The 25020-nt window shown below is 35.8% G+C and overlaps 1 protein-coding gene across 1 annotated transcript in view; it reads left to right on the top strand.

The window, feature by feature from the left end:
* ADAMTS16 (ADAM metallopeptidase with thrombospondin type 1 motif 16) overlaps positions 1 to 25020 on the top strand; it is a 261354-nt gene that overhangs the window by 63060 nt on the left and 173274 nt on the right. The window contains exon 4 of the mRNA XM_001370697.4: positions 20381 to 20663. Coding sequence (XP_001370734.2) covers positions 20381 to 20663 — 283 coding nt within the window. The remainder of the gene's footprint in view (positions 1 to 20380; positions 20664 to 25020) is intronic.

The raw sequence follows: 25020 nt of genomic DNA, 5'->3' as shown, positions 1-25020 counted from the left end.
CCCTTCAAATTAGGGAATGGCTGAACAAATTGTGGTATATGTTAGTGATGGAATACTATTGTGCTCAAAGGAATAATAAAGTGGAGGAATTCCATGGAGACTGAAACAACCCCCAGGAAGTGATGCAGAGTTAAAGGAGCAGAACCAGGAGAACAATGTACACAGAGATGAATACACTGTGGTACAATCTAATGTAATAGACTTCTCAATTAGTGACAATACAGTGTTCCTGAACAACCCAGAGGGATCTATGAGAAAAAACACTATCCACATCCAGAGGAAAAACCGTGGGAGTAGAAACACCAAAGAAAAACAACTGCTTGGCTACATGGGTCCAGGGGGATATAACTGGGGATGTAGACTCTAAATCAGCAGTTCTCAACCTCTCAATTTGTAGCAATGAGAATACATAATGCATATCAGGTATTTACATTCCAAATCATAACTGTAGCAAAATTACAGTTTTGAAGTAGCCACCAAAATATTTTTTTTAGTTTGGGGTCACTGCAACATGAGGAACTATATTGCAGGGTCACGGCATTAGAAAGGTTGAGGACCACTGCTCTAAATGAACATCCTAGTGCAAACACCAAAAACATAGAAATGAGTTCTGATCAAGGAAACATGTAATACCCAGTGGAATGGTGTGCTGGGTATGGAAGAGGGGGTGGGGAGGAAGGACTAGAAAATGATTTTTGTAACCAAGGAATAATGTTTGAAATTGACCAAATTAAAAATTGTTAAAAAATCAAGGGCAAAGACAAACTAAAATATATTGAAACAAGAAAACAATATGATGAGAGATCTAGAATAAGAGCTAATGGGTGTATGTAAAGAGTTTTGCAAACAATAAAGGAATATATAAATGCTGGTTGTCATTGTTATTAAACATTATCATCTTCAGCTTCACTGTTATTTTATTCTTATCTTTTTTTAAAGATCTGTCAATCATTCTTTTTTTAAATTTTATTATATTTTATTTGATCATTTCCATGCATTATTCATTAAAGACAAAGATCATTTTCTTTTCCTCCACCCACCCCCCATAGCCGACGCGTGATTCCACTGGGTATCACATGTGTTCTTGATTTGAACCCATTGCCATGTTGTTAATATTTGCATTAGCGTGTTCATTTAGAGTCTCTCCTCTGTCATGTCCCCTCTACCGCTGTAGTCAGGCAATTGCTTTTCCTCGGTGTTTCTACTCCCACAGTTTGTCCTCTGCTTATGAATAGTGTTTTTTCTCCTAGATCCCTGCAGATTGTTCAGGGACATTACACCACCACTAATGGAGAAGTCCATTATGTTCGATTATACCACAGTGTGTTTGTCTCTGTGTACAATATTCTCCTGGTTCTGCTCCTCTCGCTCTGCATCACTTCCTGGAGGTCGTTCCAGTCTCCATGGAACTCCTCCACTTTATTATTCCTTTTCGCACATAGTATTCCATCACCAACATATACCACAGTTTGTTCAGCCATTCCCCAATTGATGGGCATCCCCTCGTTTTCCAATTTTTGGCCACCACAAAGAGCACAGCTATGAATATTTCTTGTACAAGTCTTTTTCCCCATTATCTCTTTGGGGTACAAACCCAGCAGTGCTATGGCTGGATCAAAGGGTAGACATTCTTTTATCGCCCTTTGGGCATAGTTCCAAATTGCCCTCCAGAATGATTGGATCAGTTCACAACTCCACCAGCAATGAATTAATGTAGCTTCTTTGCCACATCCCCTCCAACATTCATTTCTTTCCTTTGCTATCATGTTAGCCAATCTGCTAGGTGTGAGGTGATACCACAGAGTTGTTTTGATTTGCATCTCTCTGATTATAAGAGATTTAGAACACTTCTTCATGTGCTTATTAATAGTTTTGATTTCTTTATCTGAAAACTGCCTATCCATGTCCCTTGTCCATTTATCAATTGGAGAATGGCTTGGTTTTTTGTACAATTGATTTAGCTCTTTATAAATTTGAGTAATTAAGCCTTTGTCAGAGGTTTTTATGAAGATTTTTTACCAATTTGTTGTTTTCCTTCTGATTTTAGTTACATTGTTTTTGTTTGTACAGAAGCTTTTTAATTTGATGTAGTCAAAATTATTTATTTTACATTTTGTGATTCTTTCTATGTTTTGCTTGGTTTTAAAGTCTTTCCCCTCCCAAAGGTCTGACATGTATACTATTCTGTGTTTACCCAATTTACTTATGGTTTCCTTCTTTATGTTTAAGTCATTCACCCATTTTGAATTTATCTTGGTGTAGGGTGTGAGGTGTTGATCTATTCCTAATCTCTCCCACTCTGTCTTCCAATTTTCCCAGTAGTTTTTATCGAATAGTGGATTTTTGTCCCAAAAGCTGGGATCTTTGGGTTTATCGTATACTGTCTTGCTGAGGTTGCTTGCCCCCAGTCTGTTCCACTGATCCTCCTTTCTTTCTCTTAGCCAGTACCAAATTGCTTTGATGACTGCTGCTTTGTAATATAGTTTGAGGTCTGGGACTACAAGGAACCCCTCGTTTTTGGTTTTTTTTTTTCATTATTTCCCTGGATATCCTTGATCTTTTGTTATTCCTAATGAACTTTGTTATGTTTTTTTCTAAATCAGTAAAGAAATTTTCTGGGAGGTCCATGGGTATGGCACTAAATAGATAAATGCTTGGGTAGGATGGTCATTTTTATTATATTGGCTCATCCTATCCATGAGCAGTTAATGTTTTTTCAATTGCTCAAGTCTAGTTTTAGTTGTGTGGCAAGTGTTTTGTAGTTGTGTTCATATAGTTCCTGTGTTTGTCTCGGGAGGTAGATTCCTAGGTATTTTATTTTGTCTGAGGTGATTTTGAATGGGATTACTCTTTCTAGTTTTTGCTGCTGAGCTGTGTTGGAGATATATAGAAATGCTGATGACTTATGTGGGTTTATTTTGTATCCTGCAACTTTGCTAAAGTTGTTGATTATTTCAATTAGCTTTTTGGTTGAATCTCTAGGATTTTTTAAGTAGACCATCATGTCATCTGCAAAGAGTGATAACTTGATCTCCTCCTTGCCTATTTTGATACCTTCAATTTCTTTTTCTTCTCTCATTGCTACTGCTAGTGTTTCTAGTACAATGTCAAATAGTAGAGGTGATAATGGGCACCCTTGTTTCACTCCTGATCTTATTGGGAATGCATGTAGTTTATCCCCATTATTCTTATCTTTTTAATAGTGTTCAAGTTTGTTTTTCAGGCACAAGTGTACCAAATGATTATTTTTTCTAATAAATGAGAAATGCTTGAGGGTATCTCCATCCTTCTAATTATGAGTTGACAATAGAGGTATTATACTTGACTCCTCATTCTCTTTCATTCCCTGTATCTAATCTAATGCAAAATTCAATTGATTCTACTTCTTAACATCTCTCATAAATAGCCCACTTCTATCCTCTGACAAGGCCACCATCCTAGTCCAGGAACTCCACGCCTCACCCTGTATTAATGCAATAGCCTCCTGTTAGCTCTCCCTGTCTCAAATCTCTCCCCACTGCAGTCTATCCTCCTCTCAGTTGCCAAAGTGACCTTCCTAAGCACAAGTCTGACCATATCCTGCTCTCCAACCTCCACAGTCAGGAAACCCTAGTAATTATTTATTATTTCAAGTATTGCATACAAAGTCCTCTTTTGGACTTTTCAATTCCTTCATAACCTGCTTACATTTCCAAGTTTTTTATACCTCACTCTCCATCATGTCTTCTGTGGTCCAGTCAAATGACCTTGAATAAGACTTCCCATCTCCTGCCATCATTTTCACTGTCTGTCCACCATAACTGAGATGTTCTTCTTCATTCCAGTCTCCTGGATTCTCTTGCTTCCTTCAGGTCTGTAGTAAAATTTTTTACCTTTTGTAAGAAACATTTCTCAATTCCTCTAATACCCATGGTTTCCCTCTTAAGATTACCTCTAGCTTCTCCTGCTTGTTTGTGATTTGCTGTCTCCATCAATATAATGTGAGCTCTTTGAGAGTAAGGATGATGTTTGCTTTCTTTGCATCTATAGCACTTAGCAGAGAATCTGACCCATTTTTAGTCATTTTTCAACTGTCTGATTCTTCATGACCCCATCTGGGGTTTTCTTGGCAAAGATACTGGAGCAGTTAGGCATTTCCTTCTCTAGCTCATTTTACAGAGGCTATAACTGAGACAAATAGGATTAAATTACTTGTCCAGGGTCACATATATAGTATCTGAGACTGGATTTGAACTCATGTCTTCTTGACTCTTGAATCTAGTGCTCTATCCACTGTACCACTTAGCTGCCCATAATAGGAAATTAATAAAAGACCTGTTGGATTAATTTGATTTAAGATGTGTAAAAGACTGTGCAAATCCCTGGAGATATAAGCAGATATAATAAAGCAACTGAGCTTATGTGCAAAATTATTTTTTTTTCCTTTGGTCAAGAGAGTAGAGATAAAGAACTGAGAAAAAAAAGATATCTATTGAATTAAATAAGAATCAGGGTGCTAAACAAGAAGGACCAGGGATATAGAATCTCAGAGATGCAAGATAACTCAAAAGTTAGCTAGTCTAGCAGGAGTTCATTCTATAATTCTCTAAGAATTCAAAGTTCTCTAAGAAGTCTTCCTGTCGTTGTTTGCAAAGAACAAGGAAATAATTGCATTTCACATTTGGAGAACATTAATTGTTAGAATTATTTTTCTTATGGAGAATTAAATTTTACCTAACTTCTTATCATTGCTCTTGCTCATTTCCTCTGCCTTTGGTTGCATTTACCCCATTCTTTGCTCATACATATACTGGAATAGAGAAATATAGACATCTCCCTTGCTTCACAGACTTTTTAGAGTTAATAATAAATACATATAAAAAGCTTTGATTTTTATAAGACAAAATGAAATATTTGTATTTACAAAAGATCTTTGTTTAACAATTTCAATGTGTTCTTGATCTATTATTTCCTAAAGCTGCCTTAATGAGCATAGCATCAAGGTTAAGGATATCTCACATTTATTAACTTTTTAAAATTTGAATCAATTTTGAGATTTATTAGCATTTTTTCATCTAAAAGAATTAAGAAAAAGGAAATTCCTCAAAATGGTTTTATATTTGGTGAAATTCTATAACAAATGAGATCTAATCTCTTAGAACATGTCATGTCTCTCTCCTTGTTCTTACAAATTCAGGGGCTTCCTCCATGCCTCAATTAGTATTAAAAACCAGAATAAGACATGAACCAATTAACCAGCCAACCAACCCCTGTGGATTCTAAAGTGTTCACTTGCAGTCATTCACATATCTAATTTTCCGTGTTCCTAGTTTCACGAGTTCCACTATTCCTAAACTTGGAGACAGATCAAAATCTTTTGACTTTTGAAGTTACTTAAAGATTGCAATTTGTATTTTGCCTTTTTGAGCCTACTGTTAAATAATCATTGTAGGTTTTGTTTCAGAACACTTTCTACCATTTAATTTTTGCTATTTCAAGTATTCATCTCCTTATCATCATTCTGACTTATTCTGAACATTTCAATTAAATGTTTCTGCGTTTGGTCTCTGATGTATCTGAGAGATCTACAGTGATAAGTGTAAGAAGTCTATAATGTAAATAATTAAAGTACTACTGTGAAGAAACAATGTAAAGTATATAATCACAGAAATGCAAGATCTGAAAAGTAAATTAATTGCTTATTCAGTGAAAGGAAAAAAACAACTGGACAGTTTAAGTGCTGATATCTTGAGAATGTTAAGAGAAACAAGGAAAATTATTAGCAAGTTCTATGGATTCCCTCTAGCAAATTTATAGAAGAAATAAATGAATGATTTTGTCCTTCCTCCTGGATTAGAATTTCACAGAATCTGCATACCTGGATGGATTACATATGTATAACTGGAGGGAACATCAATATGGATGAGATCACAAATACATTTGGCCTTTAATAGCTGATTATCCCTAATGCATGGTGTTCATTTTGGGGGATACAAAGAAAAAGAAATTGGAGGCATTGCCCTTTGGAAGCTTAGATTCTAATGGGGGAATAAAGTATATGCATAAATAAGTATAATACATAGTAGGATGTGATAGAAGGCAAAGGCAACATCTAATAAAGTTCTATAGGAACTTTAGGAATAAATTTAGGAAAAAAGTAAAACCTACTAGATTGATAAGGACTCCCACCTCTGGGCTATGGCACATCCCACACTAATAATTACTTGATAAATAATTCTATCTGTATGTCCTACTAGTACTTCTAATTCAAGATTTCTAAAGCCAAATTTAGTATCACCCCCTGCCCTGTCATCTTCTTCTGATTCCTTCCCCAGAACTCTATCTAAAACCAAAGCTGGATCATTTTCCAAATTGCCTCCTTTGTGCTAATAATACCACTATTCTCCCTGTCCTTTGTACATGCTGTTCCAGTTAGCACTAAATGAGGTCCTGATTTTCTTTCCTTCTTTACTATCATCAACCTAGTGCAGTGATGATGAACCTTTTAGAGACCACATGCATTGCCCTGTCCCTCCAAGGGACAGCATTCTGGCCTCACTCCTTACCCCAGATAGGGGAGGGGGAAAGCACAACTATTGGGCTGCTGGGCAGGTGAAGTGAGGAATATCCTTAGGCATGGTGGAAAGGGAGAAGGGAACAACTCTGTCTACTTTCTAATAACCAGCTTTGGTGAGGGATGAGCATGCATGTCCACAGAGAGGGCTTTGTGTACCTTCTTTGACACACGTGCCATAGGTTTGCCATCGCAGGCCTAGTGTATCATTCATGAACTCTCTTTCCAGATTCTCCTTCAACAATCCTTTGGTGTTTGGGGATATATTCTGTCACTAGATACTTTTCCTTAAAACAATGCTTTTAGCTTGCCATTTCTTAACTCAATACCAGTTGAGATTTCCCCATTGCCTACCCAATGAAGTACAAATTTCTATTGTTGGCACCTTAAAGACCTTATGTTATCGGTCCCAATTTTTCTTATTTTATCTGTATTCCACCCCTATAATTTGTACCTTGCTTAACTAAACATTTGCTGTTCTTTGAACTAGCCCACTACTTATTTACTGCTTATCATTATGATGTATTTTCCTTTGCCCAAGCCATTCTGCAGACCTGATATTCTTTTCCCACATTTGTTTATAAAAATTCTATTCACCTGTTAAACAAAGCCTTCTTTTTTTGACCTCATGCAGAACTCTTTTCTCCTTCCAAATTTATACAGCACTTAATTGCCAAATCCTAATGTTAGTAATGACATATAGTTATTTATGTCCATATAAGATCATAGGTCTAGAGCTGGATGGGGATCTTAATGGCCTGGTATTCCAAACTCCTTATTTTACAGATGAAGAAACAAGTCCAAAGATGTTACATGACTTGCCCAAGGTCACACTTCAAGTTTGTGATTAGCAGAAGGATGTGAACCTAACTCCTCTGATTCTAGAGTTCATCTTCTTCCCACTTCACCACACTGCTACCTATCTCCTGCTAATTTGAATTTTAACATCAATAAACATACATGAAATCCATAATATGTGAAGAACACTATCCTAGCTACTAGGAAATATTAGGTTATGCTACTGCCTCCCCCAAATTGGGCTTTTCATTGTTTTGTAAGACATTATATATACATATCTATTCCCATAGTTCTAGATTCCTTGAGGGTAGAGACTGTTTCGCTTTTTTGTCTTTGTATCCACAAAACCTAGCACAGTGTTTGGCATATAATAAGTACTTAAATTCTTGTTGACTGACCAAAAAAAATTAAATCAGACACTAGTACTCCTGGGGAAAAGAATCTAATTGATGCTTATGACATATAGCCCAATATCAATAATACAGAATGAATTAAAATGGGGAGAGTACCAAAAACAAGCCAACAGTCTCTAAAAGAATAATAACAGCTATGCCTATTCCTCTTGACCTACTTCTTATTTAGAGAGGTAACTACAGTTTTCTCATAGTAGCTCCATAATCTTCTGAAAATTATTAATTATTTTTAATTAGATATAAGGCAAAAATTATTATTTTTTAGTGTAGGGGGATGTTGAGAGAAGTGGTGTTTTAGCTCAACTTGAAGTGACTTGGAATATTAGCATAGACAAAAAAGACTAGAACTAGACTAAAAAGAAATTAAATGGCATCTAGTTCTAGTTTATATTTTATAATATAGCTTATATTTTATAACATATTGTATAATATAGTTTCTATTTTATATCAAATCACCAAGAGTCTTTAGCCTCAAAACTTGGCCTGCTACAAAGCATTATTTTAAACTAGAGTGGCACAAGACCACTTTTCACAGTGGATCTTAAACATATGGACTCCATTATCCAAAAATATTAGGCAGGCCAAAAATATGATTTTAGATCTACAACGGATTTTGAGAGGAGAATATGGATAGTCTTGGTATGTCTTTAACCTTATAACATCAAAATCAATCAAGAGTCCTTTAACATTGAGTATTATGTGTAAGGGAAACAATGTTCATGTTTTCCTACAAAATATATGTTGGTTCCTCTGTCAAAGGATGGATACTAAATTGAATGAATAGGTCTGGTCTAAAACCATATTTGTACTACTAGCAATATTTTTTTCCTGAACAGCAATATGGCCCTAGTGCTTTTTACCCTCTATTTACCCAGCTTGTTCATACTTTGCTTTACATCCTTGCTTCAGTGACTGACTCTCCGGCTCCTTCTCTTATTTCAGGAAACTTCACCTTTGTCTCACCCTGCTCAGAACTCTGAATTTCTAGGTCCTGAGATTGGTTACCTTCAGTCCTGTCTCTCCCCAGCCCTGTCTGAACTTTGATCTTTTGGTTATTGATCCAACTCATGCAGCAACTTATTGTTTAGCTCTGCCCCCACCCCCAGTTTCCAATCAGCTAGTTCCAGGGGCAATATGAGAACCTTCAGAATCTCATTACTGCTCCCTGTAACGATGCCATTCTCCCTGGTCCACCTGATTTTATCTGCATCAAGATAATGCCAACATGACTATGTCTCTGCTAGGCACCATACAAACAAAGCTGAACAAACCTGCTTCCTTCTACTAATCCCTTATAAGACAAAGTAGGTCTTGTTATAATTCACCCAAACCACATTTGTTTTAGTCTGGTGGTTGTTACACTGTAACTGAATCAGCCAACCTCATAAGATCCAGATGTGAACTGTCAAAGCAAACAGATTTGTTATAGCCATATAAACGGAAAAGGGGCACAGAAATTATCTTGGGTTTTTAGAAGAAACAGCCTTCTTATCCTTCTAAAGAACTGACTGAGAACTCCCTAAACTTCAACCTCATTTCTTGAATAAAACAGAAGGAAATGGTACAGTTGAAATCAGAAGATATGAATTCAAGGTTAAGTTTTGCCACTTAGTAAATATGGGTCATTGGACAAGACTCATAAACTGACCAGGAGCCTTGGTTTCCTCATCTGTAAAATGGGGTTAATAATACTACTTTGATTTGTCAGAATTATTACAAGCTCCAAATTAAGTAGTATGTAAAACATGTTTAAAGTGCTATGCAAATGGTTATTAATATAATGATTTTCTCTTTTTCTACCTTCTAGTACTCTCTTCTTTGTCACTCAATAAATATTCTGGGTTTAATTGCCTTATCAAAGCCTACTGTTTTGACATTATTTCATTTAGGCAAGGTATGTAAGAAAGAAGTCAGGTAAATTACCTTTTTGTGGATTTCTGTAAGGTAATAAGATTAGTGTCACAAGTATTTCTATTTCCTGAGAGATCCAGGTATGTTATGAGAGATCTGTATTTTCCTTGGATTTTATTAATTTTTGCATTCTTTTTGCAAGTGTATTAAAGTGATGAATTCCTCAATTTCAAGCATGATATCAAGATGTATGTGTAGAAAAATATTTCTAGTAGTTCTTTTTGTGCTAGGAAAGAAGTGGAAACTGAGTGAGTTTCCATCAATTGGGAAATGACAAAACAAGTTATGCTATATGATTGTGGTAGAATGCTATTGATTTGTAAGAAATAATGGAGAACAGTTTCAGAAAAACCTGGGAAGATTTATATGAACTGATGCAAAGTGAAGTGAGCAGAACCAGGAGAACAATATACCCAGCAAAAGCAATATTGCTGTAATGATATCCAGCTGTAAAAGACTTAGCAATTCAGATAAATACAATGATCCACCACAACTCCAAAAGACTCATGATGTAAAGTGACATCTACCTTCATATAGAGAACTGAAGGCGCACCTGATAATAAGTGCAGATTGAAGCAAATATTTTTCATACTTTATTTTATTTTCTCTGGAAATATGTATTACATGACTTTATATGTTATAATTGGTATTATTTTTTGCCTTCTAAATGGGTGGAAGAGGCCTTGGAAAGAAGGGCAGAATTAGGAACTAAAAATAAAATTATTTTTTAAAATAAAGTCTGATTTTCAATGAAGGGATAAGTAAGAAAATTATGTTTAAATTTTTTTAAAAAGAGAGAAATTTCCATAACTTTTGACCAACAAATCCAATGTTCTGCTAAATATATATATCAAAGAGGGCAAAGAGAACAACAAAATATTTATAGGCATACTCTCTTGTAGTTGGAAAGAACTGAAAACAAAGTAAACGCCTATCAACTGGGAAATGATCAAATAAACTAGTTCATAAATGCAATATAATATCCCTGCTACATTGTGAGAAATGAAGATGTTGGAGAAATAGGAAATAATTTTCTAAACAGTTGCAGAGTAAATTAATCAGAACCAAATATACTCAATGAATTTCATAATGTAAATGAAAATAAAATTTAAAACTTCAAATTCCATGTTATTATAATAACCAAGAAGCTTGGCCCTAGAGAAGTAGATAAAATGTACTTCCTTCCTTTCTTTATAAAGATGAGTGGCAATGCACATAGAATATTGTCTATACTTTCAGACTCTGTTGATATGATAACTGGTTATATAATAAGTTGCCTATTTTTTCTTTTTTTCTTTTTAATTTTTTAAAGCAATAGCTCCTGGATAAGAAAGTAGAGCAGTGTGCTAAATTATAATATCATAGTAAATTTTTAATAAAAGGGACAAAAATGAGAAGAAAGAAAAACACAATAATTATTTGTGAAAGTGAAAATTCTTGACCCTAAAAAATAATTACAAACAATATCTTCTCATTCAATTCAATTTAACAAAAATAGTTTTAAATGCCTACCATGTAAAGCAAATAACTAATGAGAATGTTAGTCTCCTGAACTAGTCATATGCCACTTGAAAAGGACTACTCTCCTTCCAGTGCCTTAGGGAAAAAAGAAGCTCATTGTGTATTTTGTATGGTTTAAAACCATACTTTAATTTTATTACTGTCACGTTGAATTACTCTTTAAAGAGGGGGGAAAAGGGGAAAAAACATTTAAGTAACTGCTATGTGCCAAGAACTGTGCTAAACATTTCCTTTGATCCTTACAACCCTGGGAGGATTTATAGTTTATACTTTATAGTTAAGGAAACTGAAACAAGAAGAGGTTAATTAAATTGCCCAGGTTCACATGGCTAAGAAATGTTTGAGACTGGGCTGGAATTAGGTCTTCATGACTCTTAGCTTAGCTCCCTCTTTCTCTTTTATGCCACCTAGCCATTCACATGCAGCCTTCTCTAAAGAGAATTTATATTGTCACATCAGATACAATATGCAAATACACAAAGCTTCTATGATTTCCTGGTGAAGATCTTCTAGAATGGACACTCCTTCTACCTGACTATATGATGTCTATATTGATGTCAATAAATGATGTCAATAAATGGTTAACAATTACTAATAGTTCATTAGCTGCATTGTAATTAATAAATATTTCCTAATGAACATCCAATCTCTCAATTTAAAAAGATGTTTTTCTTCTGTGAATATTCAGAAATAGGGAAATATTTATGGTATTTACATTCAACTTAATTGTTCCTATTTAAAGGTTATCTAATTGGTTCTGATTTACTCTCCCATGTTGAAAGATTTTGAAAACAAGGCCTTATATTGATATTGAAATGTTTCTGTCTTTAAAAGAGAAAGATAAAAGGCCTGGAAGGCTGTTTTGTAAGAGCAAATTCTTCAGACCTTGGCCACATTCTAAAACCTGCTTGTTCTTATGTGTTATTGTTAGTATCCCAATAGAATTTACTTCAACTTACAAATGAATAAACGAGATTTCATTTCCTTATGTGGTGATATATTTTTCCTTTGTTGTAACAAAGAACACAAAGGGAAACTTGAAGAATGAGGTAAACATTAACAGGAACATTGAGCTCTTATACTTTTTTCTGAAGTAATTATTCAAAATGAAATAAATATTTTAATATTTATCATTATCTAGTAGCCAAAAAGTGAAATTTGTTTATGAAACAAAAAGATCAAACTCTTCATTACTGCCTTTTCCTTCATATCTCTGTTGAAAAATATTTTATTATCATCACTTAAATATAACAGATCATATCTCAGAACAAACTAGAATGAGAATGAAATCATATGCCTTCATATCATCTCATTAGGTAATAAAATACCAGAAACTTTCCAACTCTAGTAGCATCCTCTTGTTTTCAAGGCAGGTTTACTATAACCTAACCCTCAAGCAGTCATAAACTCAGAAGCACAAAAGGATTATGAGTTCCATATAACTGTAACAAAGCCTGGGCACCAAACCAGCATCTGTCTAAACAATTGTATATCAAATAAAACAGCATATGAGAAACACAAAAAACTGTCAATAACAAAAAGTGACAGCTAACATACACAGGAACCACCTTTATGAAAGTACAATAATAGGGCATGAGGGTATACCTTTTAGAGACAGAGTGCCTAAACTGCTCCCTCCTTACCTCAGATAGGAAAGGGAGTAAGCTCCCCTATTGGACTCCTATTGAGCAGAAGGGTGGGTGAATTTAAAAATATCCTCAGGCAGGGTAGAGATGGAGAGAGAAGCAGCATGTGTCCACTGAATTTCTAGTAATGAACTCTAGCAATGAACTCTGTGCTGAGGCAAATCCATGGACACATGACTGGCACATGTGCCATAGGTTCCCCACCATGAGTTTAGGGGCAATTTAGCACAGGAAGGATTTATACACCTTAATTTCTCTTGCTATGTTAGAGTATTACAAGGTATAGTAATTTATTTTGGAGAAATGTGGTATAGTAGCATACTGAAGTAGGAGTGTAAATTCTTAGGTTCTCTCACATCAAGAGGTTATATTTGGTATACTGCCACATCCTGGGAAAAATAACCTTCGGCAAATCCCACCAAGCTGTAAATATTAATATGGGACCAGTAATGGACTATATGTCCAATGATCAGCCTAGCTCCTTTCAAAGAATATCACCATTAGTTTGACCACAGGACAATGGTTTTATTAGGTGGTTGTTATTTCTTGTTTTGTGACAGAAACTGTATTAAATTACTCAGTGACAACTCTCCAAAGGCCATATTAGTAATTCTAATCAGTAGTGGGTTACACTAATAACTTACAGTTACTATGCTAGTGGTAAGCAAAAGAATATATACTACCACTGTAGTAACTATAAGTAAATATAGTATAAGTAATTATAGTTTAGTTATATTGTTAAATTATAGGGTTGTATTGTGTATTGGTGCATTTACACTAATGAAATGACAAATGTTTTCAGTATTCTCAATATAAGAAAGATAATAAATGTGTAATACATGTTTTAAATATTTCTGTACAAAGCAGTAAAATGTAACTATTAGACATCTTGAACTGGATTTCCAGTAGACATCTTAAACTTAACATATCCAAAATTGAACTAATTGTTTCCTCCTGCCCTCTGCCCCCCAAAAAATCCCTTCTTATTAACTCCCCTATTACTCTTCACCACATCATCTTCCCAGGCACTAAAACTTGAAACCTAGCTGTCATCCTCAACTTCTCACTTTCTCATTCACTTATATTCAAGCTATTATTAGATGTTGTCATTTTCACCTTCATGACATCTTTTACTATGTACCCTCTTCTCACTTCTGACCCTGCAACCACCCTAATGTAGATCCTCATCACCTCACTCCTAGACTATTATAATAGCCTAGTGACTTCATCCTACCTCATGTCTCTCAGCACTCCAACCCATCCTTCACTCAGCTGCCAGTGCATCTTCCTAAAGCAGAGATCTGATCATATCACATAGCTCCCATACAATTAATCCCAGTGTTACCCATCACATCTATAAGTGGAAAATCCTCAGTTTAGCTTTTAAATCTCTTTTCTTTCCCTTTCCTACCATTCCAGTTTTCCTATACCTTACTCCCCTGAATTCACTCTGTGATCCAATGACACTGGCATCCTTGATTCTCCTCTCACAGGACACTCTATCCTGAGCATTTTCACTGTTTGTCCCACTGACCTTCAATGAAGGTCTTCTTGCACCAGTTTCCACAATGCTAAAGCCTTTCGTCTGAAACTATCTTCAATTTATCTTGTATAGAAATTTGTGTGTATATAGTTTTTATACAGTTGTTTGCATGCTGTCTTACTTGTGTATTCAAGGGATGGTTAAATCAGTATAGAGAGAGAAGAAAAGAGAAAGAGACCCCTCCTTCTCAAAGCAGGATTCAGGGGAGACAACAGATGTAAAGGGTTGCCTCAGAGAGAGAAGGGATTTGAAGATTCTCCCCCTTCTGCCTTCCCTCCTTAGCTATGGGTGTTCTCCTAGATTTGCTCTTGTCCCTCTTGTCCCCCCTCCACTACTCAAGATCAAAGGTTCTCCCCTTCTGTTCACTCACACTTGATTCACAGCTTGGGGAAAAATGACTTTTAAGGTCAACTCAATCAGAATAATACAAAGAAATAACAAATAGGGAAAGAATGGGAGAGGAAAGTGGGGAAAAGGGGGGGGGTCCCTGTCTCTATCAAAAACCCTTTTCCTCCCTCCTCAAATTTGGGGGGAACTTGGGCTTTGGCAGCCTGAGTCCCCTGAGAGAAAGTCAGGTTGACTCACTCTGGGTTTGGCCCCTTGGCCACAGTTCAGACTCAGGGCAACAGAGCTGTAGTAAAGTTGGGCAGAGATTTAAAATGCCTTTCTCAGGTATCCTCTTCAATAGTCTTTTCAATTAGGAAATGCTGGGGGAGGAAGATTTCCTGTCACCACCAGGAAAAGTGGGTAACCTTCAGGAGAAAGTCTTTTTCAACTTTTTCTCTTCAGCTTCTCAAGACTGAGAGACCTCCTCTACCAGCCAGAGTCTTCCCCTCCTCAAGATTCTAATCCCTTAGGGCCCCTCCCCCATTGAGGTGATCAGTTTCACACACTCTTCAGGCTGGCACTTTTTCTTTAGTGCCAGCCTCTGTCACACTTGACTATGTAGGAACTGCCTTCCTCCTTTGTTTATTACCTTTTTTGTATATCTAGCACTTAGCTTAGCACAGTGACTGGCAATTAATAAAATACTTAATAAATGCTAGCTGACTAAAAATAAAATAAAGTGGGCTTTCTTTTAACTCATCTATCTTCTTAGAATCAATACTATATATTGGTTCCAAGGCAGAAAATCAATAAGGGCTATGCAATGGAAGTTAAGTGACTTGCCCAGGGTCACACTAAGAAATGTCTGAAGTTCAAAGAGGCTTTGAATCCAAGACCTCCTGCCTCCAGACCTGGTTCTCTATCCACTGAGCTACCTAGGAGCCTACTAAAATGAAGTTTTAACTTAAAAGAATAAGCTTTCCTGAAAAATGGTGATAGATTCTAATGTAGAATAAGACATACATGTTCTGAACATGGCTAGTATGGAAATTTTGCTTAACTATTCATATTGGTTACACAGACATTATTTTTCTTTTCTATTTTAATTGGAAAAGAAAGCAGAGAAAATATATTATTGCTAGTAGAAAAATAAAATATTTTTTAAATAAAAAGGGTAAATTTTACTTATCTGGAAAAGTCATTTATGTGGAAAATCATATTCTCTGGAGTTGCCAAATATAAGAAATGTTACCTAAGTTAATCATCTAAATGACTTTTACTGGTGTTTCTGGGTAAGGTTTTAAATTCCAAAGAGGACAAAGTTTTACCATTGACTCCTGATTAACTTCATACAATTTCATACATAGTTTTAAACACAGTGATTTGACAATGTCTTTCTCCTGGCAAAACGCTGGACTTTGAATTATTTTCACGTGCATGTCTAACCTGTAACACAGTTGGGGGCCAAAAACATGATAAACTCATTTCCAAGCTTAATCAAGTAGAGTTAATATCAAATATGGAGAGGCTGCATCCTTCTTGACCTAAAAATTAAACTTCAAGTATTTCCCATTTAGATATAAAGATGATAGCCTTTAATCCACTCTCCAGGAGGTGTCCCTCCCCTTCTCAGAGATGCTGATAATTTAATGAGGAATTGATATTTTGCCTCTCTCTAAACTAGAGGGAGGTCCTTGGGAGATAAGGATAATAACCTTCATCTCTCCTTTCTGCTTCCCCCTATAGTTTAATTTGGCATCTTCCCAGCAGCTAAGAAGTACCTCTCCATGACCACCTCCCCAATGTTATGTAAATAGTTAGGGGAAGATGGTAATCAGCTGAGCATAGTACTTGACTGTATTTAGCATGAAACTAGGCTAGTGGAAACCAGACTTAAGTGAAATCAGAGGCACAGCAAAGATTAGAGAATGGACCTTAGAGATCATCCAAAGTCAGACCTTTCTTTTTAACAGTTTAGAAAACTGAGGCCAAAGGTAATGTCAGCACAAGGACTAGAAAAAAAAAAAACAAGTATCTGGGTTCATAATTCAGTGCCGCCATGTAATATTAACTTATGACAGAGAAAATTCAGTGAGCTTTAGGAAAATAGATTAAGATAACCAAAATGTTAAGCTTAATACTATAGCACTCATTAATTATTTAACAATGGGGCACTGACAGAAATGTTAAGTGACAAGCTAAGGTTCACCTAGCTGGTATGTGCCAGAGGCAGGACTTGAATCCAGGATATCCTGATTCTGAAACCAGATCCCTATAATATGTCTCTAAAATAATGGCATAATGATTATATCAATAAAATTTTAAAAGGCATATATAAGTATGTATGTATATATTTACATGTATAAAATTATGATTAAAATTCTATGAGACTTATTACCTTGTTTTACAGATGGGAATACTGATATCATACAATAAGTGAGGCTAAATTTGAACCTAGGACTTCTAATTTCCAAACCCAAAATATCATTTTGGTGCCATACTTCTTTTAAATTAGGAGCCATAATCATAGTGCTACTGAGGATAGAAAGAATTAGAAAGAAGAATACAACTGTGAAGACTATTTAGTTATAGGCAAAGTAGTCTATTAAATGTGATTGTATTACAAAGCTACCCATGAATCATGTATACAATTTTGTGGAGATATACTTGACCTCTTTATAGAGAAACCTGGGATCACAAGTAATGGAAAGCTAGCACATACTCTCTCTTGGAAGATGATAACAGTGTTTAGCAACCTTTGAAAATACATCTAGGTTCCTAAAAATAATAAACAGTATATATCTAAAACCAACAGCTAATATCATCTGCAATGGGGATAAACTAGATGCATTCCCAATAAGATCAGGAGTGAAACAAGGATGCCCATTATCACCTCTACTATTTGACATTGTACTAGAAACACTAGCAGTAGCAATTAGAGAAGATAAAGAAATTGAAGGCATCAGAATAGGCAAGGAGGAGACCAAGTTATCACTCTTTGCGGATGACATGATGGTCTACTTAAAGAATCCTAGAGATTCAACCAAAAAGCTAATTGAAATAATCAACAACTTTAGCAAAGTTGCAGGATACAAAATAAACCCACATAAATCATCAGCTTTTCTATATATCTCCAACACAGCTCAGCAGCAAGAACTAGAAAGAGAAATCCCATTCAAAATCACCTTAGACAAAATAAAATACCTAGGAATCTATCTCCCAAGACAAACACAGGAACTATATGAACACAACTACAAAACACTCGCCACACAACTAAAACTAGACTTGAACAATTGGAAAAACATTAACTGCTCATGGATAGGACGAGCCAATATAATAAAAATGACCATCCTACCCAAACTTATTTATCTATTTAGTGCCATACCCATTGAACTACCAAAATACTTCTTCACTGATTTAGAAAAAACCATAACAAAGTTCATTTGGAAGAACAAAAGATCAAGGATATCCAGGGAAATAATGAAAAAAAACACATATGATGGGGGCCTTGCAGTCCCAGACCTCAAACTATATTACAAAGCAGTAGTCATCAAAACAATTTGGTACTGGCTAAGAAACAGAAAGGAAGATCAGTGGAATAGACTGGGGGAAAACGACCTCAGCAAGACAGTATACGATAAACCCAAAGATCCCAGCTTTTGGGACAAAAATCCACTATTCGATAAAAACTGCTGGGAAAATTGGAAGACAGTGTGGGAGAGACTAGGAATAGATCAACACCTCACACCCTACACCAAGATAAATTCAAAATGGGTGAGTGACTTAAACATAAAGAAGGAAACCATAAGTAAATTGGGTAAACACAGAATAGTATACATGTCAGACCTTTGGGAGGGGAAAGGCTTTAAAACCAAGCAAGATATAGAAAGAATCACAAAATGTAAAATAAATAATTTTGACTACATCAAACTAAAAAGCTTTTGTACAAACAAAACCAATATAACTAAAATCAGAAGGGAAACAACAAATTGGGAAAAAATCTTCATAGAAACCTCTGACAAAGGTTTAATTACTCATATTTATAATGAGCTAAATCAATTGTACAAAAAATCAAGCCATTCTCCAATTGATAAATGGGCAAGGGAAATGGATAGGCAGTTCTCAGATAAAGAAATCAAAACTATTAACAAGCACATGAAGAAGTGTTCTAAATCTCTTATAATCAGAGAGATGCAAATCAAAACAACTCTGAGGTATCACCTCACACCTAGCAGATTGGCTAATATGACAGTTATGGAAAGTAATGAATGCTGGAGGGGATGTGGCAAAGTAGGGACATTAATTCATTGCTGGTGGAGTTGTGAACTGATCCAACCATTCTGGAGGGCAATTTGGAACTATGCCCAAAGGGCGACAAAAGAATATCTACCCTTTGACCCAGCCATAGCACTGCTGGGTCTGTACCCCAAAGAGATAATGGACACAAAGACTTGTACAAAAATATTCATAGCTGCGCTCTTTGTGGTGGCCCAAAACTGGAAAACGAGGGGATGCCCATCAATTGGGGAATGGCTGAACAAACTGTGGTATATGTTGGTGATGGAATACTATTGTGCTCAAAGGAATAATAAAGTGGAGAAGTTCCATGGAGACTGGAACAACCTCCAGGAAGTGATGCAGAGCGAGAGGAGCAGAACCAGGAGAACATTGTACACAGAGACTAATACACTGTGGTATAATCGAACGTAATGGACTTCTACATTAGGGGCGGTGTAATGTCCCTGAACAACTTTCAGGGATCCAGGAGAAAAAAAACACCATTCATAAGCAAAGGATAAACTATGGGAGTGGAAACACCGAGAAAAAGCAACTGCCTGAATACAGAGGTTGAGGGGATATGACAGAGGATAGACTTTAAATGAACACTCTAATGCAAATACTATCAACAAAGCAATGGGTTCAAATCAAGAAAACATCTAATGCCCAGTGGACTTACGCGTCGGCTATGGGGGGTGGGGGGGGAGGAAAAGAAAATGATCTATGTCTTTAACGAATAATGCTTGGAAATGATCAAATAAAATATATTTAAAAAAAAAATACATCTAGGGACCTTGTCTACTCTAAGCATTGTAGAACAGCATGATGTAATGGAAATAATTCTAGCCAGGGAATTAGAATCCTAGGTTCTTATCCCAGCTCTCAAAGAGGGGTGACTTTGTATACAAAAACTTAACTGCTTTAGCTTTAGTTTCTGCATCTATAGAATAACCAGGGTGGACAAATATTTCCTGCTTTTCCCAGAGCCCATGATTCTCATTCTCATTCCTGTTGCTTGAAATCTCCCAAATATTGACCCAAGATAGAAAGAGAATGTATGTGAAAATTTGACAATAAATATTCAACTTTAAGAATACTTCATTGCTCCAGTACTGATTTTAAAACTAGAGTTCTGTGATGCCAGGGATGGTGGGGGGAGGTTATGCAATATTTAGCCTCTTCAGGCCTTAATAAATAGCCTTGAGGAGGTACTGTGGTTTATCTGTTGTTCTGCCTGTGTATGTATATGTCTACAATCTATATATTCATAGTTTTATAGGGATAACAGAAAATAATAACCTGTCAGCTAACTTTCTGTTGATGAGCATTTCTCCAGTGTCAATTCTAAAATACTGTACACTGATTGATTATCTTTTCTTCCTTTTTTCAGTCAGGTCTGATAAGAACCCAGGAAGCAGATTACTTCTTAAAACCACTTCCTCTGCACCTAGCCCTTAAACTGAACTATTCAGCACCTGGTGGACATCATTCCCATATACTTTATAAGAGATCCATAGGAGCCCAGCCTCATAGTGATAATGAAATCATGATGATTGAGAGGAAAAGAGATCTGGAGAAACACCACAGATTATATCAAGAAAACCAGCATCTGCACCATGGATTTAACCTCAATCACCCACAAAAGCAGCATTTCTGTGGAAGGCGCAAGAAATGTATGTAAGGGCAATTTTTGGTTTTATGTCATTATTTTTATGGAGTGGATAGGAGCTGGCCTAAGAGTCAGAAAGACATACATTCAGGTTATGCTTCTGATATGTGTTGTCTTTGTGACTCTGGACAAGTTGCTTAACCATCAATGCTACTCTCTAAGCCTATAAGTTGTAGAGAATCAAGTCATCAATAAGCATTTATTAATCAACTACTGTGTATCAGGCACTGTCCCTAAGTGCTGGGTGTGCAAAAAAGAGGCAAAAGATAGCCTCAGTATTTAAGAAGTTCACAACCTAATGGGGGAGACAAACAAACAATTGTATTCAAAGAAATTATATACATATAGTAAAAAGGAAAGAACTAACAGAGGAAAAACACTAGAATTAAAAGGGAAGGTTACCTTCACAACATGTGATTTTAGTTGGGATTTGAAGAACACAAGGGAAATGAGTAGATGGAGATGAGTTGGGGGAGAGCATGCCAGGCATAGAAGATAGCCAAAAAATGGCTGGAGCTGAGCTGGAGTATCTTTTTCATGGAATATCAAGGAAGTCTGTGTGATTGAATTAAAGAATATGTGATTGAGGGCTTGAGGTGTAAAAATAATGGAACTATATGAGGTACCCTAGATTATAAAGGGCTTTGAACATGGAACAGAAATTTGTTATTAATCCTGGAGTCAATAGAAATCCAAGGGAATTTTTTTGTGTGTGTAGGGAGACTGAAGAAGTGGCATGATCAGATCTACACTTTTGGGAAAATTACATTAATTGATGAATGAAGGATGGTTTGGATTGAGGAGATACTTGAAACAAGTAGAACCACTAGTAAATGATTACAATAATCTAGGCATATGAAGGCCTATATCAGAGTGGTATCAGTGTCAGGAGAGGACCTTACTCCTTACCAAGGCCATCAGGAGAGGAGACATATTTGGGACATGAAGAAGAGGTGACAACAGATTGGATATGGAGTGGGTAAGAGACAATGAAGAATTTCGGGTGTCTTCTAGGTTGTGAGCCTGATCAACAGAGAGGATACTTTTGACTGCTACAGTAAAATAGAAGGTAAAAAGGAAAATGGTTTGAGGGGGAAAGAGAAATAGTTTCTTTTGGACATGACTAGTATAAATACGTCTACTGGACATCTAGTTTGAGAATTCTGAAACACAGTTGGGAATGTGAGATTAGCAGCAGAGAGACTGGGGCAGAATAGACAGGTGTGAAAATTATAAATATAGTGATAAAATTTACAATCATGACAACCAGTAAGATTACCAAACACAGAAGTGGGGAGGAAGATAAGAAGACTCAAATTAAAACCCTGTGAGACATCTTTGGCTAGATTCTATGATCTGTATGAGGATTGTGGAAAAGAATCTGAGAGGGAGAGGTCAGATAGGTAAAAGAAGAACCAATAGAGAGTGATATCCTGAAAACCTAAAGAGAAGACATTGTCAAGAAGGAGTAAGTGATCATTTATGTCAAAGGCAGAGAGGTCAAGCAAAATCATTGTTAAGTTTCAAGAAAGCACTTTTGATGTAATGAGAAAGTCAAAAACCAAACTGAAAGGGGTTAAAAGAGAATGAAAGGAGAGAAAGCAGAAGTATTTATTGCAGGTGGACTTTTCGAGAAGTTTAGCTACAAAACATAGAAGATACATAGGAAATAGTTAGCAGGAATGGAAATATGAAGTGGGAGTTTTCTTTTTTAGTACAGAGGAGACATGGGCATGTTTGTTGGCAGTAGAGAATGAGCCAAAAGAAAAGGAAATATTGAAAACAAATGAAATAATTAGAATAACATAATGGACAATCTACTAGAGGAAATGAAGTGAAATAGGAGGAATTGAGCAGGTAGAAGAGTTAGCCCTGATAAGGTGTAAGGCCACTATATCAACTGAGCCAAAAAAAGAAAAAGGAAATAGTAGTAGAAAGCATATGAGTGATATGAAATGAGGAAGAAAAGAGAAGAAACTCATTTTTTCTGTTAAATACAAGGCAAGAGTCTCAGTTGAGAAAGTAGTGGGAGGGAGAGCCATGGGAAATTTGAGGAAGAATGAAAAAGGTTTAGAAGAGCTGCTATGGAGGCTGGGATATTCATTGGTCCTTATATTCTTGCCTCTTTAAAACCTCTTCTTTATTATATATATTTAAATCGATTTTTTTTGTTTCTTGTGAAGAACAGTTCATTCTGACTTCTATAATAGTTCAGAGGTAACTCATAGCCTCTTTATCATCTTTTCTTAAAGGGAACTCAACTTGGACTTTGAGCATAGCTAACAATTTACCTGACCATAACAAAACTTACCCCATCAGGTATACTCTATGAAGCACACTGACAAATGTACACTGCTCTCCATACTTTAAGAAAGTGAGATTCAGAGTTCTTTATTTTCTTGTTAGCTGATTCCCTGGACCACAATTGTGGCAAATTTTGTTTTATGTTTTGGGGAGACTCTTCAACTCTGGGATTATTTCTCCATTTCTCCCATTGCTAGCACCGTTACAAACACACATAACTTCATTCCCTTGTCTTGGGGACTTTTTCCATTGTCTTACTTGTATTTTCTAACTTGCCTTGTCATCTTGCCAATTTCTTTCTCTTTGATGCATTCTATTCCTTTTTCCAGCCATCCTCTTAATTCCTGTAGGCCTTCTCTTTCAGCTCAACTGCTTCATCTATTGCTCTTTGTTTATGCAAGGTTCTTTTTTAGTTAGATCCTTAAAATCTTTCTTCTTCTTTAGCCTTTCTGTTTGTGTTCCATCTCTTTTGATCTTCCTCCTCTTGCTCTTCAGCTATTTTAAACTTTTCTTCAAGTCTTCACAGTTTTCTCCTATCTCATATTAATTTCCATACATGATTTTGTAAGTATGAAACCCTTTAAATTTCCTTCTCAATTTCCCTTACCTCTTTAGATAAAGTCCTTTCCCCCACAAAAGCTGGAGCTAGTTAGTTAATTACTGCATTTTTGATGACTGATCATGTAGCTAGAGTTGAAACAAGTTGCTGTATGACTGGGATAGGAACCATGGACAGCTCCAAGAGAACTTGCTTGCTTTGATTAATTCCCAAAGTGAATGGATTCATTTTTTCTTCTTTAGTTACCCACCCTTACATCCAACCTATTATTAACCCTTAAAAGAGCAGTATTAGAGACTGTGTTCTTGTCTGAATTTAACTTAACTGTCTTTCTAAGGACTAAGGGAGAAAATGGTCCCATGCCTACTGGTTAGTTCAGAAATTCTATAAGATGGTTATATTCCTGAAAGACTCAGTTGATCCTATCTTGTCTCTCTTGGATTCTGCTTTATCCCTTTAATCCTTCTTTAATATTTTAGTTTTACCATGTAGGACCATCTTCCTAGTACTTGCTGATGGCCCCCCAGACCAGTCTTGATATGAGCTCTTAGCCATTTAAGATTAAGTAGGAAATGTTACAAAAAAACCTTACATGATGAATTTTAACATTGAATGTTTTAAAATACCCTAATTTGTGCACTTATTTTCTTTCTCTGAAACAGAAATAAATTAACATTCCCCCTTTATCTTTGACATAATCACGTTTCACCAACAGTAAACATATAATCCTAAGTTCTTGTTCAAGAACATCCTTACCTTGTTAAGTCACACTTAGTTCACTATTCTGTAGCATGAAATATATAATGATGGACTGAGTAATGATTTATTCATTGAAATCTAGGTGTTATCTATTTAGGGCCATTCTGAATGGTATTTCTGTTTTAAAAGGTAACTAAAATGTATAATAATTAAATTTTGGGGTATTTTGGTAAAGAGAGGCAAGCATGGTTTCAAAACAGTGCTTCATGCAGAGAGTAGCCATTGTGTGGGTATAATGCAAGACATGATTACAAGTCTTTAAAAAATCACTCTCTGCTTACTGGATATTCTACAATTATAGTTTGCATAAATTTTCCAGGTCAGACATATAATTTACCACTTAAACAGTTGGGTTTGCTCAATCCCACATTTGAAATTATATAACATACAGTCTAACCGCATTTTAAAAATTTTTTCTATCCAAAGGTAATTTTCACACAACCTTATTTGGATCACAAGATCATTTAGAGCTAGAAGGGAACATTGCTTCCCATATCTCTACCTAACAACTGCACATAGCTGAAACAAAATAAACAAACCAAAAAAATCCAGAGACAGAATCTCAACCTATTTATTCTAACCTGACAAACAAAATAGTTTTTGTCTTCTAAGTAAATACTGATGCGGATTCCAGAGGGTTTTCATGACATTAGGATCTAAGATATGAGGTTTTGTTGTTCTTGTTTTCTAATACAAAACTAATAAAATTCCTACTTCTGGGAGACATAATTGAATTCAG

The sequence above is a fragment of the Monodelphis domestica genome, chromosome 3 (assembly GCF_027887165.1).
Source record: "Monodelphis domestica isolate mMonDom1 chromosome 3, mMonDom1.pri, whole genome shotgun sequence".
NCBI classification, from domain to species: domain Eukaryota; kingdom Metazoa; phylum Chordata; class Mammalia; order Didelphimorphia; family Didelphidae; genus Monodelphis; species Monodelphis domestica.
The sequence above is the reverse complement of the archived record's forward strand: the minus strand, read 5'-3'. Positions and strand labels throughout refer to the sequence as shown.